Source organism: Tenrec ecaudatus, chromosome 12, assembly GCF_050624435.1.
Source record: "Tenrec ecaudatus isolate mTenEca1 chromosome 12, mTenEca1.hap1, whole genome shotgun sequence".
NCBI classification, from domain to species: Eukaryota; Metazoa; Chordata; class Mammalia; order Afrosoricida; family Tenrecidae; genus Tenrec; species Tenrec ecaudatus.
Window position 1 is genome coordinate 82,162,458 of NC_134541.1, and position 19,831 is coordinate 82,182,288.

Sequence of the window (19,831 nt, forward strand, 5' to 3'; positions counted from 1 at the left end):
CTTACCCAACCGCAGTCACTTGGACCCCTCCCAGATTATGTTCAAAATGTTTCTGCCACCACTACCTGATTTAATCCAACCAGGGGTAGTTTGTGGGTAGATAGAGAGTGGTGCTAGTCCCTGGAAAGGGCAATCTAATGAGAGCCCCAAACTGGTGGATGTGAGTCACCCCCAGCCCTGAGAGCCTCTTAGGCTCTTTTCACCTCGGTTCCAGAGCCCTCCCTGCAGAGTCGATCCACCCATGCCTTCAGGAAGCATGACTGAGTGCCTGCTGGGTGCCAGTCGCTGGGCTTGACCCCAGGGATCCATAATGGAAAGATGCCCCAGCTGGCAGGGAAGGCAAATGCAAAAACCTACCAGTGGTGTAGGTATATGCCAGAGACAATGAGGGGACAGGATTGGGAATGAGCAATTCTATGTGGAAGGAAGGCAAGAAAGAATGGTACAACCCTGAGACCTGAAGAACTAGATGGTGCCCAGCTACCACTACCAGCTGCTCTGAAGGTTCTATTGAGAAAATCCTGTGTAGACTGGGAGGAAAATAGGAACCCAAGTGCACAAAGCTAATAGATATCAGGCTTCCTGATCATTAGGTACAGGTGGGACCCCTAAGAAGACCAAGGTCCTTAGTTACCCTTCAGGCCTGGAACTGAGTTAGCTTGTGGTTGGACAAGACCCAAAGGAGCCCTGGCGGTGTAGTGGGCTCCGCATGGAGCTCTAACCACAAGGCCAGTGGTGGGAACCCCCCAGCCGCTCTGAAGGAGGAAGAGGAGGCTGTCCGTTCCTGCAGAGAATGGAAACCCGCGAGGGTAGCTGCCCCTCTTATGGGGTCGCTGAGAGTTGGAATCAGCTCGTTGGCAGTGAATGCGAGAACCTCCAAAGGACAGCGTTTGCCAAGTGACAAAGTTCAGTGGGTCCGGAAAGGAGGTGGGGTGGAAGCAGGACACCCCGTGAGAATAAGGGTTGGCACTCTGAGAAGGTTGCCGTGAACGAGCTGAAACAAAGTGTGTCAGAATTGTTGGGTGTAAATCGCATGATCTGTTCTGTACCGTTTCATCTAACTCAAAATAAAAAGTTGTTTGTTTATTTTGTAAACAGAGAACTCTAGATGGATGATGTGGAAGGAGCAATAGCTTCCTATTTTGATATTTTTGTTGAATAAAGTTTCTGTTATTTTGTAGCAACCCTTTTTGGACCGCCTTCTCTATAATGATCAATAACTGTCCAAAAAAGAAAGAAGGGGGCAGTAGCGACGTGTTGGCGGAGGAGTGGTGCCAGGTGGTGTGCCACTCAGAGCAGGGAGGGGCCAGGAGGCAGCGGGACCAGGGCATGCGCCTGGGAGTGACGGGAGGCGGCGGGCCTTGCCCAAGGTGGACCCTGCGTCTGGGGGCACATGCTGGGCTCTCTGCAGAATCTGGAGGCCCCAGACATCTGCCTCTCCGGGGTCAGAGCCGGCAAAGGGCCAGGATGGGTGCCTAGAGGACAGCTTGCCTGCCAGAGCGAGCAGTGGGCGGACCCCAAGTGCCCCTCTGCTCTGCAGGCCCCGGCCCTCACTGCTGGCACTGCGCGCCCGCCCGGGAGACCCAAGGTGCAGATGTGTGCGGTGATGGGTCTGTGCGCCGCTGCTCACGCAGGTCCCTGAGGGCCCTGCCACTTGCCTGTGCAAGCTGTTGGGGAGGCGCGTGCTCTCCCGTACATGCAGACTTGCTCTGACGTGTGAGAATGTGCACGTGCATGTGAGCGAATCCTCCCCCAGGATTGACCACCAAAGCAAACAACTACAGCCCACTGTCAGGTGAGCATAGCCAATGTTGGCCGGGCCACTTGCCCGTGGAGGAGGGCAGGGGGCTCCGCTGCCTCTCCCCACCTGCCACCACATCCGGTACACTCACTCTTGGCTGCCTTGTCCAGCTCACCCTTGACACCCTCTAAAGCTCAGGCAAATATGTCCTTTCCGGGGCCTCTGCCTCCCGTCCGGCCAAGCGGCACCCTGCGCTGGTGGTCCCCAGGGCCCTTTTGGTTCTCAGCAGCCTCTGGATTGGGCTGGGCTGGGGTGGCCTCAGCGGTACTTTGCTAATGGTTAAGTAAGATGGCCCACCTCACCTGATAGCATTGCCCGTGAGCCCGCTTGGAGACAGTCGGAAACACTGGGCCAACCCAGGCGGCACCGGCCAAGGAATCCCATACACAGCGGTCAGGTAAACAGCCTGAGGCCTAAGGAACGGTATGTAGAACACAAGAGACAAGGGAAAATGTGTGACTGAAACAGGCCACGGCTGCTGTCCTAGGCCACCCTGGCCGGCAGGCTCCCCATGGGCCTGCCTTGGGACAGGCTCTGCTGTTTCCAGGCCAAGTGTTTCACACTTGGCAGGTGGAGTTTTCCAGACAGCTGGAGATCCTAATACATAAATCTGAACATGTTATCATGTAAAGAGCTGCCAACGGCCGGCCAGCCCTTCATTTTGCAGATTGGGAACTGAGGTTTGGAGAGGCCGTGCTTGCCCTCCGGACACAGCAGCAGAGCGCCAGAGCAGGAGCTGACCCCCCCCCCCCCAGGTCGCCTCCAGGCCCCCATGCTGATGAACCTGCATTTCCTACCACCTGGTAGCCCTTCACACCAGGAGAGAGCCAGGGCCCCAAAGCTGAGGCGTGATTCCATGAGAGGGGCAGGTTGGGGGTGGTGACTGCTTGCACCTACTCCCCATTCAGGTACCCCACAGACCAGGGGCGAATCAGGGCCAGGCCCACGGAGCCCTCTGGTAAAGAGGGAGCCTGGGCAGCGGTATGTGCTGGAGCTGCGTGGCCACAGCATTTGTAGAGACTCCCAGGAGCCGTGGAGGTGGGAGGCGGTGAGCCGAGCCGGGAGGGTGTTCCTATGGTGGTGGGCGACCTCTGCTGGCTGTAAAGCACTTACCATTCTCTTGCCTGTGCGGGGAGACCGGTGCTTCTGGGATGGTTTGGGGAAGGAGTGGGTGGGCTCTGACAAGCTGTGTGGGTTAACATCTCTAGGCCCAGTTACAGCCTGGAGACCAAGAGACTACTGGCAGACTCCGACCTCCCGCTTAGAAGTGCGCAGGGAGCAACCCAGCAAGGGTTGGCAGGCTCAGCCCGAGAGGTTTGACTCTAAGCTCAGCAGCTTCCTCGCTGTGTGACCGCTGTGTGACCGAGGGCAAGTCACTTCACCTCTGAGCCCTTTGAAGATTAAATTAGCAATGCAAAGTGGCTGGACTGCCGCAGGGACCCAGGGCAGGTGCAGAAGGCTCTCTCGGGGCCTGACCAAGCCAATGAACTAGTCTCCAATGCCTCCTCCACCTTAACCCTCCTCTCTCCTCATCTGGGACCCTTTGCTTTCTGATGCTCTGGTGCTTTCTCTCCTGGGTCTGACTTCACCAGTCCCATCCCTCCCTGGGGCTAATACTCCCACCTTTCCACCCTGGAGCTCAGCTGTTTAGGAATGTCCTCTTACACGTGGGCCTCCCGAATCAGCTGGGCTTTTTGCCCTTTCAGGGGTGGAGAAACACAAAACACTTGTCCCTGTGGTCGGCTGAGTTCTCCAGGGATCCCCAGCCCAGTGTTCCCTATTGGGTTTATTTATTAAAGTGGGAGTTGTGCTTGGTCGAAAAGCCCCCTGGGAGCAGGACTCAGATAGACCATACCGTTTTTGCCCTCTGCCCGTTCACCTCTAGACTAAGGTGGCATTGGGAAGGCAGTGGGACCTCACAGCATGTGGCCAGTGATACTCTGGGATTCTTTGAACCCGAAGGCAACTCCTTTTGGCTGCACGTAGCTTCCTGATAGCATTGCCCGTGAGCCAGCTTGGAGACCAGCCTGAACTTAAAAAGATCTGTCTTCCCCACTTTGCAGTCTGTACAGGGAAATGCTTCTAGAGGGAGGCTGGCAACTCCCAGCTGTGGCTGCCCAGGTGGGCTGAGCTTCCCCAGGATCCAGAAACTCCCCCGTGGTCAGTCCTTCTATAGGCATTTATCAACACCCCAAAGGGTCTTAGCCCCCCGGGGGGGCAAAATGGCCACCCTGGGAGAAGTGACTACTTGCATGCCCAGTGTGGTGCGACCACCTGATTGATCCCTTGCCCTCTCGCTGCACTGTTCTCGTGGGGAAACAGGCCCACACAAACAGAGATGCCCCTCCAAGCCCGTCCTGGTTGGGAGTCAATCCAAGAGCTCACTTTATTTGTACGCATGGATTCATCCACAGCGCCCTCTGCTGGTGTCCTGGTCTACCACCAGTTCTTTGTCCTGGCCAGCAGAGCCTGCTGGGCTGAGGCTAGGCCTGCACAAGGCTGGGGCTTTGTACTTCCCTTCAGGCCCCTCAGCCAGGAGATGAGCTGCCCTGATCCTTTGTTTAATGAATTCCTCCAGCTCAGAGACCCTGCCCCAGGCTATCTGTGGAACTGGTGCTCCTTCCTGGAGACCCTGGCAGTCAGTGTGCCCCATACCTTTACGGCCCCTGGGTGGTACCAGGGAGAGTCAGGTGGCGTCCGGCACCCTATTGACCCTACTGCAGTCTGTCCCTAGCTTCCGGGAGCCCCCTTCCTAGGAGGCTGGCCAAGGGCATACAGATAGACATTCTGGAGGAGGGGCAAGCAGCCATGGTATGCGAACGTGGGGGGGAGGGGGGGAGGAGAATGATGTCTCACCACTGCCTTCCCACCCACACCTGCAGCACTGAGGCAGCCTTCCAGTGGGGGACCCTAGCGGCTCCCCAGTGCCTATCCAGAAAGCTGAGTTATAATGGGAAAGCCAGGATTCTGGAGCTTGCTTCTAACCAACTGGCACCTCTCTGTTTTCTGATTTCTTCATATGTCAAGTGGGGGTGTGATAACAGCACCCTAGAACCACAGGGTCACTGACCTAGCACGTCCGGTTTGGGGCTGAGGGTGGCTGGGAGGGAGAGGTTGGCAGACCTGGCACTGAGCCCAGTGACACCCTCACTTGTCTTTCTTTATAGGCTGGACCACGTTCATGGCTCTCGGGTAGAACCCAGTGAAACGGCCAGAATGAATTCTATGGACAGGCACATCCAGCAGACAAATGACCGGCTGCAGTGCATCAAGCAGGTGGGTGTGTGGGTGGACCTGAGCTCCAGCAGGGCCCAATCCTACCCGGCCGCCCCGGCCCTGCTGGCAAGGGGCTGAGTGATGGGGCAGCTAGGGCCATAGGAGCACAGGTATCAGAGGGTGCTGGGAAGAGGTGGTGGACCTGGGCTAGCTGCCTGCATCTCTCTGACCACTCACCTGGTTCAACTGTTGCTGGCATGGGTCAGTCTAGCATGGAAGTTGTACACACCTACCTGTGAAGCCTCCTATTACTTCGCTCTCTTCCCAGCTGTGTGACTTCCCTCTGGACTCAGCAGCCCCAACTTGAAGATGTGTTGAAGCCTAATTGTGGCTGAAAGTGAGGTCCCCATCCTCCCAGCAGCCAGCTCAGTCTATTCTTGTTGTTGTTAATGTTGACTGCCTTGGCCCCCAGTAACCCCGGATCCAGTAGGACAGGGCACTGCCTTATCTCATGTCATACTCATGGTGGCCTGCTGTGAGGTATAGACTGTACTGGCGGATTTCTGGAAGATTTCCCCAGGCCTTTCTTCTTAGTTTATCTCAGTCTGGATGCTCTGCTGAAGCTTGTTGAGTGTCCCAGCCACACACAAGCCTTCACATGAGACTCGCTGTCTATGAATTAAACCCAAGACTCCTGCATCCAAAATGCAGAAAACCATACTGGCAGCCAAATCGAGTTTGGCTTAAAGCAACCCTATAGGACAGACTAGAACTGCCCTTTGTGGGTTTCTGAGACTAGCTCCTTACGGGAGTAAAAAGCCTCCTCTTTCTCTGAGTTGCTGGTCGTTTCAAACTGCTGGCCTTCAGGTTAGCGTTCCAACACATAACCTGCTATGCTACCAGGGCTCCTTAAGTCTCCTGCACAGCAAGTGAGAATTCCACTCCTAGACCACCACCATGCCGGCACCATTTGGATGTGTGGGAGGTGGGGTGGGGAGCATGGTCCTTGGAGTCAGATAGGCCTGGCCCCATGCCTGCACTCCTCTATGTACGTACAGTGAGGTCTCAGGCTCTTCCTTTCATTGATCCGAACCTCAGTCCCCCCATTTGTCAGATGGGGCCAAACAGGCCTCTGTTGTAAGGTAATGGGGGTAAATTACATAGGTAATGGGTAAATACATACAGTAGATACATGAGGTAATGGGGTAAATTACGTAGCCCAACCCCAGCCTGTAGCAGGTTATTGGCCAAGGGCAGTGATACCCCTGGCCTCTGTGTATCACCACACAAGGACCTGGGCTTAGTGGACAAAGCTGGAAAGGCCAGTAGCCAGGGTAGGCCACTTGTGTGACCCCTGGATCAGGTGGTGCTCAGGCTGGTCTCGGGCTCACCCACCCTTTCTCCCTTCCTCTTGTGCAAGAGAGCAGTGGGTGCTTCAGTGGGGTCCCCCAGGTGGGATAGAGGCTTCTGACCAATTGTGGATGTCCTCCTGTCCTCTTGTTGGCATCTAGTAGAGAAACCCTGGAGCCAGTTCAAGGTCTAAGGAGAGGAAATGGAAAACTTGTTGCAGGTTGACCCAGCCCCAACAGCTCTCCCCAATGCCAATCAAGCCCTTGCTCATGACCCTGGACCAGAACCAGATGATGTGCCTCCCCTCCTCCTGGCACCCATCCACCCTGCCTCCACAGGGGCTGGGCTCTGCGCCCCAACCCAGGTGTGCCTCTGACCCAGTGTCTCCCATCTGCTCCCATGGGGATCAGCGTGCACTCCTGCCACCCCATGCACCAGGCACCATGCTCCTTCCAAGCCCCTCTCGCACTTCCTTGGCTCACCGTTCTGTGAGCTCTGCAGCACAGGACCAGCGCCTCGCAAGCTGGCACACATGGCGCCCAGAGCCCTAGCCTCTTCTTCGCCACTGAGGAACTCCATGGCCTCAATTAGCTTGTCACTTCATTTCGTTCCTCGTAGCGTGGATATCAGAGTGCACGCTCAGCCATCTAGGCCTGGACATTGCAGAAGTCTGGGGGCAGCCTCAGCTGGCTTCCCCAGCCTGCCTCTGCTCACACAAGTGCACTCCCACCAGGTCAGGGGACAGAGGGGCCAGGCCCAGGACTGCCTTGGGCCCAGAAGATGGTGCATATTTCAGTGGGAAATAGATTGTCTCCATGTCCTGGGTCCTCCAGAGCTTCCTGGGTCAGCACTTACCACCCATAAGACCCAGCTCAGTGCTGACACATCTACCCCACAGCTTCCCTAGAGCATCGCATCAGCTGGGAGCCTGTGGTCTCTGTCTGCAGCATCCCCAACTTGGAGATCAAGCTGTGCAGATCTGCTAATTCCCTGCCAAGCTGCGTCCCCAGGTGCCACTCTGAGTGTTTGTTCTCTTTCTGAGCCCAGGCCCTTCCTGAGAAGCCTACAGGCACCTGCTCTTTCTCCCTTGAGCTACAGGCTCTCCTGCCAATCTGAGTCTCCCTGACCCACAGGATAGGTCATATTCTAGTCTAGGTCAACAGAGGCTAGCGTAGAGTCCAGCCCCGGAGTAGACGGGCCGGGGGAAAGTAGACTGATCGATTGATAGATCTGGAATGACTGGATGGGCATTCAGATGGGTAGTTAGATGGGAAGATGGTAGTGAGCAGCATAGATGATGGATGGATAAAGGAATGAATGATTGGGTAGATGGCTGGATAAATTAACTTATGGATGGATAGGTAGCTGGATGAATAGGTGGGTGAGTGATAGATAAAGTAGGGAATGGATGAGTGGGTAGGTGAGCAAGTGGATGAATTGGTTTTGGTGTGGATAGATGGATGGACAGATGCATAGATGGATCATTTGATTCACAGATGGATAAGTAGGTGAATTTATCACTTTAAAGATGGCCAATCCCTGGTCTGGGCGTGGATGTGACCCGCACCTGCCCCAACAAACTCAGGGGCCATGGGGTGCAGCCCAGGTCTCTGAGAAGCCGTGGAGGGGGCAGGCCTTCAGGTGAAGGATAGAATATTCGTGCCAACCAATGGCCGCCCAGAGAAACAAAGAATCGCAGAAGAGCCATCACATAGGACCCACCCCCAAGTCTGCTCTGACTCATAGTGGCCTTACCCAGTCCTTCTGGGACTGTAAGTCTTTACAGGAGCAGACAGCCTCAACTTTGGCCCTCACAATGGCTGTTGGATTTGAACTGCCAACATCGGGCCGAGCGGCCCAGTGCTTATCCCACAGGGAGGTGAGGTTCATATAAATCATGTCAAAAAGAAAAACACCCCCCAAACTCACTGCCACGGAGTTCATTCTGACTCGCATCAACCCTACAGGATGAGTAGAACTGCCCCTGTCGATGTCCAAGACCACAGCTCTGTGTGGGAGTAGAAAATTTCATTTGACTCAGAGCAGCCAGTGGGTTCAAACTGCTGACCTTGTAGGAGCCTTACATATCTTATCTCTGAACTTTGCAACCGCCTCACAAGCTGCTACCACACCCACTTCACACACGGGGAAGCTGTCTGAGGCAGCCTTTGAACCAGGTGTGCCCTGCCTGCTTCCCGGTGTCACTTAAGCTCTCTGTGACCTCGAGCTGCGTCATGGTTGAAGCAAGAAAACAGGCCCAGAGAGTAAGGACTTAGCCAGGCCACGGAGCAGCTGTGTAGCAGGGCCAGGGAAGGGCGTGCCTAACGTCCTTTCCACCAATGAGAGGCACTGACTGGAGCTGGCGCCTGGGGACTGAGAGGGGACTGGGTGCTTTAGAGCCTTCACAGAAGTGGGCCCATGACGGAGATCCCAGAGCCTGAGCGGGAAGAGCAGGGAGCAGCGGCCGGCCGCCTGACCTTGCTAATTGGGTGTGACATCGCATCAATAAACGGAACAACTCGGTTAGCCGAGGGAGCGGCCGGCCAGGGAATTAGCTGCTTGCTCATTGCCCACCTGGAGCCCTGATGCTGCCATGGCCTCAGATGGGGCATGCTTCAGAGCGGGCAGAAGAGGAGGTTGGGCTCCTGCAGCCCTCTGGGAAGGGTGGTTTTTAGAAGGCAAAAGTTCTCCATCTTCTCAAAATCAGGGGTCAGGAACCCCCGTAGCCCCAGGACTGAGGGTGTCTGCTGCGCTTTGCAGGGAGTCAGGGGAGCCCATGTCAGGGCACCCAGGTGCTGGGCACTCTGCCAAGTGCTGAACCCTCTTAATCTGGTTTAATCCTCACCACAGCCCCAGCCGGAGTGCTCTGTTGCTGCTCGCTTGCCGGCTCTCCTCCCTGCAGCGTGCCCTCTTCCCTTCTCCTGTGGGGCGGCCTCTTCCAGGCCACTCCCCACACTGCCTGCCATCCGTAAACTTGGGCCGCACGCAAACACATCGTTGCAAGTGGCTTGAAGTGAAACAAAATTCCACAGAGCAAGCCATGACCCATCACCCCATTGTACAGCTGCAAGGGCTTAGCAGCCAGGAGGGTAAGGCAATGTGGGCCCACGCTCCTACCCCACCGGCTGCCCACATCCACCGCTGCCTGCATTCCCCAGCCCTGGGACCAGGAAGCACACGCGACAGGTCTTGAGCGGAGAGCCACTGTCTGGAGTTGTCAACTGCGCCCCTCCTACTTCCTAGAACCGAAACCAGCAGGCTTAGGGAGAGGGCCCTGGCCAGCACTACGGCCTACGGGACAGACGTCTTCTCGGGTTCCTGGGTGTGCTCTGTGACCCGGATGCATCATGTCTGTGATCCAAACAGTGAAGGGACCATTCTGCCCATTTCACAGCTGAGGCGAGTCGAGGCCAAGTTTCACACAGTGAATTGCAAACTGAGCAGGGGTGAGACCCCTCCAGCCACCTCTCCCTTCTCCACGACGATCAGGTGACAGGTTGAGCCGGACTGAGAGCTGTGGGTTGGGCCCATGCCTTCTTCCATTCACGAGCTCACTTGTCCCTGTTAGTAGTCCAAGCTCTCAGGCCCGAGTGCCCCAGCTGGAGTTCAGTGGGCATCATGGCCACGGAATGACCCGCAGGGGTGTCAGTGCCCCATCCTGGCCTTGAATCCCTGCCAGCGGAGTGGCCATGGTCAGACCATGTAGAGTCCTTTTTCTCACCTCTAAGGAATGAGACGGGAGTGTTGGGAGGAGTCAGTGAGGTTAGGGATGAGCAAGCAAATTGTCAAGGGCAGTGTGCACGCTGAGTTTTGGTGTGTCCCCAGTCCCAGAGGGAGAGCAGGACAGACTGAGCTGTACAGCCTCCCTTTCCTGAGCTTCTCACTCACTGGGGGGACTGACAGCTACCTGAGCATGAATCATTCCTGTCCCCTGATAACCTGGTAGACATGCATGACTCTGTCCAGCATGGTGGTCATTGCCCACCCCTTCCCCTCACCTGGCTCCCTACTTCTCACACTAGGGTCTCAAATCATGAAATTGAAGGTGGAGTAAAGTGAGGGGGTGGGGGGATCAAGGATAGAAAATTTCAGGAAGTGCTAAAAAAAATTATGGGTTATAGAAGTGCAAGGTTAGGCCTGAGACCTGGTGCCTCCTTAAATTTTGTATCCTGGCTTCCTCATTCACCTCACCGAGGCAGGTGAAAGGATCTTCCTATCTTACGGGCCAGGCCCCAGCGCCCAAGTGGGAGGCCATGAAGCACCCTGTCTCCCTGAGGCCAGGTCCAGGGTCCCTTCTAGGAGCCTAGGGAAGGCTACAGCCACCACTCCCTGAAGAAATCAGGACAAGCCCCCTGAATAATCCACATCTTCCCTGCCAGCACCTACAGATCTGCTGCATGGGCACACCCACCCTGATACCATCCACATACCCACATGGCCTTGCAGGCCCTTGCCCCAGCTGGCAGCCCTGCCCTTTTCCTGCCCTGTCATTCATCTCCTACATTCAATGTCACACTCAGCTGGCCCCAGAGGGATGAACAGGTGTTATAGAATGAGGGGGTAAACACAAGAGGCCTGCTGGTGCCCCCTGCTGCACCTCTACCTCACCCTACCCCTACCCCATCAGCCCCTAGTCTCAAGATGGAAAGCCAAATCTGTAGACTTAAGCACTAAAAATTTAAAATCCAACACTGCCTTCAAGTTGATTCTGACTCATAGCAATCTTACAGAACCTCCCCATAGGCTTCACAAGACAGTAACCCTCACAGAGGTAACCCTGGGCTGCTAACCTCAAGTTCAGTAGTTCAACAACCCATCCACTCTTCAAGAGAAAGATGAGACTGTCTGTTCCCATGAAGCCTATATAGGTTCACTGTGAATTGGAATTGACAGCAGGTTTTGTGAATTGGAATTGAGGCAGGTTTGAATCATTACAGAGATTCCTTTTCCATGGAGAAGCTGGTGGGTTCAAACTACTGACCTTTACCACCAGAGCTCCTGAGGGCCAGGAGCTAGCTACCAGAATTCAGCCTCTTGACTCCACTCCTGACTGGGAGGGGTCTGAGCCAGCTCACTCCCACAACAGCAGCAGACAGAGAGCAGCCAGACGGATCTCTGAGGGAATGCACCTGAGCATTTGGGGGCACATAGACCAGACACACCATGATCTGATGGTCCCAGCTGTGCTTGGCCCCCTGCACACCACCTGGTGGACTTTAGGAGAGCAGCCCTGGGCGGCAAACAGATCTGGGCTTCCACAATGAAAGGCAAAAGTGAGGAATCTCGAGGACAGCAGTTCTCAACCTGTGGGAGTCACGACCCCTTTGGGGGTAGAACGACCCTTTCACAGGGGTCACCAATTCATCACAGTAGCAAAATTACAGTTATGAAGTAGCAACAAAAATAATTTTATGGTTGGGGGTGACCACCACATGAGGGACTGTATGAAAGGGTCGAGGCATTAGGAAGGTTGAGAACCACTGCTCTAGGGTCAGCCTGTCTTGGATTAGGGAAAGCCAGAGCCCTGCGAGCCTGTCCCTGCACTGCCAGCATAAAAACCTGCTTCACATCAATTCTCTAGACTGTGGTCTTACTGGCTTTCCAATGGGGCTGCTGATCCTGCTGCTCAGGGTCAGGCTGGGTGTGGGACAGACGCTGCGGAAAGATGCCTGAGGAGGAGTTAGACCTTTTTTGGCTATCTCCTTGGTGGAGCTGGGGCCTTCCCTGCCCCAGACCTCACAGGCGAATCTTGCCAGTCTCCACCTGGAGCCTTATGTCGCCTCCTTTTCTTTCCCGCAGCACTTACAGAATCCTGCCAACTTCCACAATGCTGCCACGGAGCTGCTGGACTGGTGTGGAGACCCTCGAGCCTTCCAGCGACCCTTTGAGCAGAGCCTGATGGGCTGTCTGACAGTGAGTTCACTCCTCTCCTACCTGCGCGCACTCAGGAAGGTGGCTGGGGCTTGGCATGCCTGTCCATCTGTTGGGAAGGCCTCTAGTTAATGAGGGGACAAGAGTTGAGAGGCACTGGGGGACCAGCGGGGATGACCCTTCTGTGTACCCACCATACCCTCAGGGAACCTGGGTCTGATGACAGTGGAGAGTCCTGTGTCCTCTTTGTGTACCCCATCCCTGTTAAGAAAGACACTGGCCTCCTGATGAGGTAAATATCCTGTCATAAGCAAAACCACAAATTCCTCAAGGGCTTTCCGCCCTCTTTCAACCTAGTCCTTCCTTCATTCACTCTTTAAGTGGACCTTTTTGGAGCCCTGTTTGCAGTCATCCATCCATTTATAGAGGCCCTCAGCCAGCTCTTCAAGGAACATGGATCGACCCCCTTTACCATGTATCCTCTCTGGGCCAAATTCGGGGACCACAGATGAATTCTTTACCATATCGGGTTCCCCCTTTAAGTGGGGGACAAAAATACAGAGAATGGGTGTTTGGAAAAAAAATGTGTCCATGGCGAAAGTAGCAGAGAAAGTAAGGCCTGCCCTGGAAGATGGTGTAGGTGACAGGAAACTGGAAAAGGGACCCACTTATACGCGTGTAATAGTGTGCCAAGCAGCTGAGGCTGGCAAGCATCATCTGAGCACACGGAACAGCATGTGCAAAGTTGTTTTAACATGATCCCGAAAACTGTGATTAATGCAGCTGGGTGAGGGTCTAGGATGCAAGCTAAGCAGAGGCCAGGCCCAGACCTTGTGGCATGATTGGCCATGTCAGAAGCTCACTGGCTGACCGAGCTGTGTGGAAGGCGCTCATAGTGTGTGAGCACCCCTGCCTGTGGCCAGTATCTGCATGCATAGGGCATCGCAGCAGCCAGTGAGGCGATCTCGCAGGACTCTGAGCTGAGTCAGCTTTCAAGGAAAGCAGGTCAGCAGATTGCTGGAGAGTGTGGTAGGCCCCCAGGCTTGGAGAGAGAGGCCGAGTTGATGCTGGGTGGAAAAGGAGAGTGTAAAGCCCAAGAGCATGTGTTCCTCCCCCAGGAAGCGCCAAACAGGCCTTTAGGCAAAAGGCCCAGTGGCCCACACCTGGAATGAACGGAGGAGTGACCATGTGCAGTCTGCCCTTAGGAGGCATCTGTGAGCCTGACACTGGGCTGGGTGCTCTGTCCACCCTTCTCGTTGACTCCTCACTCCCTCTTGGGGGTTGGTCCTACCATCTTCCCATTTTAGACGAGGCATCTGAGACTTAGTGTCACTGACATCCATGGTCACATGGCAGTTAGAAGAGGGTCCTGAGATGATGCTTTTAGCCAGTAAGGATGTCCAGAGCAGCCCCCCTCCAGGCGGATGCAGCCAACCCCCTACCCCCAGGCTTCTCTGCTTGTCAGAAACCAACCCCTTTGGCTCCCTCAGGGCTGCCCAACCTGCACTGCTCAATCCTCCTCACCCTTCAGCCTGTTGGGCACCCCCTCTGATGCGCTTAATCCTCTTTGCGGGGATCCTGGTGCAGGCTGAGCCCTGTGGGTAGGGACAGATGCTGCCAGAGGTCTCTTGCCCATCTTAGCCACTGGCGGTTGTACGAGAAAGAAGAGGCACCTGACCAGGTATAGGTTCTCACAGCCCCCTAGCTCATGGCCCCAGGGCTGCCCTTGTCCAGGACACAGATAGAGGGGCTGAATCAGAGAATGGCCCTGGCCAAGATGGGTGGAGAGTTGGACATGAGATGATCAATCTCTGGCCCTGCCCTCCCTACTGCCTTACCCACCCATTCAACTGACTCCCTGCTGTGGGCCAGGCCCTGAGGGGAGCACACTGAGCGAGGCAGAACACACTCAGGGTCACTGGGGGATCCTGGCATTGAGTAGCGCACAGCAGGGCCCACTGGAGAGGAGCTGACAAGGAGATTCAGGCAAAGCCTCCCAGGGAAGGTGGCCTTGCAGTGGAGGCCTGGCTATCAGAGGAATCTGCTGTGGGGGAGGGGAATCAGCTGTGGGGGAGGGAGAGAGTGCTCCTGGCAGAGGGGCCTGCCTGTGCAAAGGCCCTGGGGCTTGATTTGTCCAGGAAGCAGAGTAAGAGTCAGGTGACAGCAGCACTGGAGAAGGGAGAGAAGTGCACCATGCAGTTGAAAAGGAAGTGGGAGCCAATTAAGACCGGGCCTGCGGGCCCAGCAGAGGAGAATTTGGGTGTTATTGGAATGGTGCAAGGGAGTCCTTGAAGGATCGGATCACAAGCAGGAGAGTAACGGAATAAGATTTGGGTGAGGACAGGAGCTCAGAAGGGAAGTGCCCTTGTGGGTTGGGATGGGGACATTATGGAGGACTTCCTGGAGGAAGGATCCTGAGGGGAAACAGTGCCCACTCCCCAGGCCTCTCCAAATGGCCCTCATCCCTCCAGCTTGCCTCTGAGCTGGCAAAGGAGCATTTGTTTGGCCCAGCAGCCACAGCCAGGAGACCCGGGTCAGACTATCCCTGGGAGCTTAGCTCAGCCTGCAACCGGAAGGGGCTGTCATAAGACACCCACAGGCACCCAGGGAGTACCCCCTGAAGTGATGGGGGAAAGATAATCCCCCCCCCTTGTACACACGAGGCACAGAGAGGGAGCCCTATGATTCCTCCTTGGCTGCTGCTGCCCCACCACAGTCCTGGTATCCCCAGCTAGTCCTGACACCAGGTGGTCCCCCCCACCCCTCCACGCAGATACCTCCCCTCCACGCAGACACCTCCCCTCCACGTGGCAGAGCTAGGTTGTCAAAATCCCCTGGGTGGCCTCTGGAAGAAAATTCAAATTCCTCTGGATCCAGCTTAGTTTAGGGATATAAATGAAAAACCACTTAGCCTCAGGCAGCAAATGGACACACTTTTTTCCCATACTGGCTTCTAAGCAGCTTTGGCACAAGGAGGACAGAGGCTGCGCGCTCAGCAGGCCCTTGGGTGAAGCAGCCCTGAGGGCCGCTAGCAGTGCCCTGCATCCGCTTTCTTCTCTGGTGCCAGATGCCTCCCTGGGGACAGCGGTCCTCTGGGCACCAGTGTCTTTCAGGACCAGGTTCTGACTCCCTGCTCTTCCCTTGGCTGCAGCGCTGAGCCCCGCAAATCAGGCTTCTTTGGACTTTGCTCCATCCTCCTCTTCACCCAACATGAGGTGGAACCTAAGTGATAAATTCAAGGACCAGGAAGAAGGCTCTGGCAGTGGGGTCCAGGGGTGGAGAGGTAGAAGAGGAGGTCAAAGAGGGAGGCAGAAACCAGTCAACACATCAATAACTACCCCTCTCCGCCCCCATTCCCAGTCTCTCCAGGGAGGGCCTTCCAGCAACCACAGGCAGGTACCCCTGTAACTGCGGTGTCCACTCGAAGGGTCCACGGAGCACCCACACTGCTCCGATCAGGCTTGGCACCCTTCCAAGGACAGTGTTCATGCCCGCGGCACGGGGAAGGGGAGCGAGCCGGGTGTGATGGAGCAGCTCTTGTCTGACTCCAGAGAACAGCAGTTCAGTGCTGCCCTCCTGCTGTGATGGGAGAATACAGAAGGTGGGGCCCAGGTGGTGACAGCTGTTGGAGAGAGAACCCAAACACTTGGGGTGGTCAGGCCCCCCACAGGTAGGAGCTGGGGCCTCAGAGCCGAGAAAAGTGCCCTGCTGCAGGACGCACCTACTGGGTGAAGTTGAGGCTGTAGTGCAGGCCCAGGCCCCTCTGGTTTCTGCGTATCCTCAGAGAATGGGGCCCAAGCCCCTGCTAGAAACAGCTATTTCCACATCCCCCAGCCTCCTTCCTTCATGGCCGGACAGCTTCCCCTTTTCAAGACCACACACTTCCCTGTGGGACGAACAGACTCACCACCTGACCTTGAATTTGCCCCTTACGCTGGGCTGCGGAGTCTGTGGCACAAGGAGCCGCACTCACTGCCCAGCAGGCTCTCCGACAGCAAGTCCAGGAGGAAAGTCAGCCTGAGAGCAGCTCTGAGCCAGGCAGGTCGTGCCTTCAGCTCAGAGCCCCTAAGAGGGCTGCCTCAACCCACCTTTCTCCGGGAGACCTGCCCCATGAACCTCCCCCGGGGACAGTGCAGCCTCAGGACTGGGAGCAGGCCTCTCTGACACACCGCAGGCTGCCCAGTCAGATCCCAGTTGCCAGGATTCCTGAGCCCTCAGGCATCCGACCCGCAGGACCCAGCTCAGGTTGCCCTGCCTGCCACAGTGCTGTGTGACCTTCAGCAAGGTCCCGATCTCTCGGGGGTCTGCCTTCCCCTCCTCATCACGAAGGACGGCTATTGGGGCACATGACCCTGCGGCCCAAGGCACTCTGAGCATTGGGGCTCAGGGAGCTGCCCCTCGGTCTGGTTGGGCGCAGGTCACACGACAGCCTTCGCAGCCTGCATGAGGCAACTCTTGCTCAACTGAGCTAGTTCTTTTCCTTAACCAGAGTGACAGGATTAGCCAGGATTGGCCAAACAGAAGGACCTTTGCCTTCCTATCCTAAGCCCGGGCCGTGAGAGTTCTGCGCAGGCTGGCGGTTAGCACTTTAACCATTTGTGGCTTGACTAGGAGCTCAGACTTTGAGTTAAAGTGCCCAGACTGAAGGTGGATCTGCCACTGCCAAGCACTGTCCTTGTCCATAAAAGAGGACATACCTGCCTCAGAACTGCTGTGAGGCTTGGGCGCTTCAGGACCTGTCAGCATTTACTTGGCCTTCAATACCTGCTGGGAGCCAGTATTCTTACTACTCCCATTCTCAGGCCTCAACATTTCCCTCAGATAACATCCTTATGGATACGCCAGTCTGCACAAAGCTGCCTGCACTGCTCGAGCCCGCTCACCCCAGAGCCCCCCTACCAATCAAGGGACACTGCCATTAACAGCTGAGCAGCAACTGGTCCCTCCGTCCGCCATGATAAAGAATCTATAGGCTTGAAGTAATCAACAGGCCATGAGACTGACAGTGAGGGTGCCCTTGCCCCGACCTGACCCTGAGATTCTGGAACGTGGTCTAGGTGTATAGGGGCAAATGTCGTGTCTGTGCAGAGGACTTATGTTTGATGGAGGAGCTGTAACCTGACCTAGGAACGTCCTTCTCCTCCCACCACTTCACCCTGTACAGGGAGTTCCCGGGAGACAAAATGGTGGGGAGAATCCATTGGCCCCTCTATGATGCAGTGTCACTCTGGGCCTCGAGTGTCCATGTTTTTAAATCAAGGGGGTTAACCTAGATTTGTGGCTACCCCACCCCCTTTTGGCCCTAGAGCCCTTGTAGCGAATGAATTCCAAAAATGTCAAGCAGAGAACAGCTGGGTGGTGAAGGCTGCTGGGCCCCACCAACTCTGTGGCAGCCTGTAGCCTCCCCCAGGCCCTCTGTGGACCCTGCAGCCTCTCCCAGACCTTCTGTGGGCCCTGCAGCCTTCCCCAGGCCCTCTGTGGGCCCTGCAGCCTCCCCCAGGCCCTCTATGGGCCTTGCAGCCTCTCCCAGACCTTCTGTGGGACCTGCAGCCTCCCCCAGGCCCTCTGTGGGCCCTGCAGCCTCTCCTAGGCCCTCTATGGGCCCTGCAGCCTCTCCCAGACCTTCTGTGGGCCCTGCAGCCTCTCCCAGGCCTCTGTGGGCCGAGCGCCTGGGGAGCAGGTGGTCTCTTAAGGGTTTGCTGACTGTGAGGCTTTCCTTTCGGGAGCAAATGAGCCCACGGCGCCTGGGAGCACTTCCCTTCCCAATCAGCCATAGCCAGCCAGCTGCTGCGCGAAATGGCTCCGTTTCCAGCGTCCTTCCTTCCTCATCAGGAAAGCTGATTTTGCTGCCATTACCAAGGAAGGTAGGCGGGCAGGAGCAGGTCTGGCAGCCTCGGGACCCTTGGGAGTTGCCAGGAAGGCAAGGGAAGCAGAAGGGCACAAACCTGCGGAGCCCTTCACGGGGCCCAGGAGCACCTTGCCCCCTCCCCTACCGCCCCCACTCCTGAGATTCATTGAGAAGGGATGGCGGGATCTTTAAGCTGCAGATACTTCCACAGATGGGCTGGCAGAGATGCCCTGTGCTGAGCCCCCCACTCCACTCTGGAAACAGACTCTAAGCTGACTCTGACAACATCTTGTGGTTCTAGACAGTGGTTGGAACAGCTGGGTGCTTGGCTTCAGAGCTTGGCACTGAGGAATGTTAGCAGTCTGCCCTGCCTGAGCAGCTTCGTCAATCCAGGGACCTTGACACTATTAGGTTGGGAGCCAAGTGCCCTGAACTTACCCTACTGGTGAACCCGGCTTCCTACTCAAAGGGCTACCCACTTGTGAGCAGCTCCCGGCGGGGCCACTGATGCTGGTGGAGAACTGCTTAGTGTCCTCATAAAGTAACCCCCCCTGGTGGCTGCAGGAGCACAGCGGGGGGGGGGGGGGAGAGGTGGTGGGTATACACACTGCCTGGGCAGGGACTCGGAGGGCGGCTTGAGGGCCATCCAGAAGATGGTGACACAGCCATCCTAGGCAACTTTTCGATTGTGGCTGCATTTGGGCCCTTGAAAGTCAAGGCCCGGACCACCAGAATAGCCGCGGTGAGAGCAGGGAAGCGGGAGCAGCACTAGCAAGGAGGAGGTGCTTTTACCAAGCCTTGCTGTGTGATGGGATGAGGCGCAGCTTGAACCCCAGCGCAGCCCCGGGCCCTTCACTTGCTCCACCGATGAAATGGGCAGTGACCTCACTCCTGCCTTCCTCCCCCTCTCGCTGTCAGGTGGTCAGCCGGGTAGCAGCCCAGCAAGGGTTTGACCTGGACCTCGGCTACAGACTGCTGGCTGTGTGTGCCGCGAACCGAGACAAGTTCACTCCGAAGTCTGCCGGTAAGGTGCCCGTTTAGGAGTTCGGCGGTTGTTGGGCAGTGGGGAGGAAAACTGGATGTGTCCTGGGGCTGGCTCCACTCCCCCACCCTACCCTCGGCACCTCCTCGCACCGCATTTGCCCAGGTTCCTGCAGGGAGGAACCATGTACCCACCACAGTGTCTTCACCCGAGGCCTGTTCCCAGGGATGGAGCAGTAGTCTTGCCCTAGGTGGGGCACCTCAGGGCCAGCCACGAATACCCAAAGGCATCCCACACTCCATTAATGACCTCAGTGACCCCTTGGCAGGGATGCTACGGCAGTCCCTGTTTGACCGATGAGGAAACGGAGGCTGAGAGTCACTGCGCACTTCCCAAGGTCTCTGCGCTAGAAAACGGCAAGCCTAGACCCGTGTTCTAGACCAGCCATTCTCACCTTGACATTGCAGCTCATTTGTCTCCATTCCAACAAACAACTTAAAATGAAAAGCAATAAAGATTTTAAATTAAGATCCATCTGTATCTTCAGGGCCCCTATAAGAGCGCTTTGCATGATATTCTGCACTGACACTTTGCCGTCCCAGGGGCCTCCTGATCCGACACTAAGCAGGGGCCAGGGAAGGTGGACAGCAGCAGCAGCATTCTGCCTGGACAGTGGACATTTGCCTCCATCCTCACAGCCTTGCTTGGTCAAGGGGCACGGTGCTTACTTTAAGAGCTACTTTAAGCCGTATCGCCTGTCACG

The 19,831-nt window shown here is 56.2% G+C and overlaps 1 protein-coding gene across 5 annotated transcripts in view; it reads left to right on the forward strand.

The window, feature by feature from the left end:
- Window positions 1-19,831, forward strand: part of ZMIZ1 (zinc finger MIZ-type containing 1) — a 250,550-nt gene that overhangs the window by 122,140 nt on the left and 108,579 nt on the right. For all 5 annotated transcript variants that reach the window (XM_075564199.1, XM_075564198.1, XM_075564195.1 and 2 more), the window contains 3 exons: window positions 4,969-5,077; window positions 12,167-12,280; window positions 19,005-19,110. In XM_075564199.1, coding sequence (XP_075420314.1) covers window positions 5,018-5,077; window positions 12,167-12,280; window positions 19,005-19,110 — 280 coding nt within the window. In that variant the 5' untranslated portion in view covers window positions 4,969-5,017. The remainder of the gene's footprint in view (window positions 1-4,968; window positions 5,078-12,166; window positions 12,281-19,004; window positions 19,111-19,831) is intronic.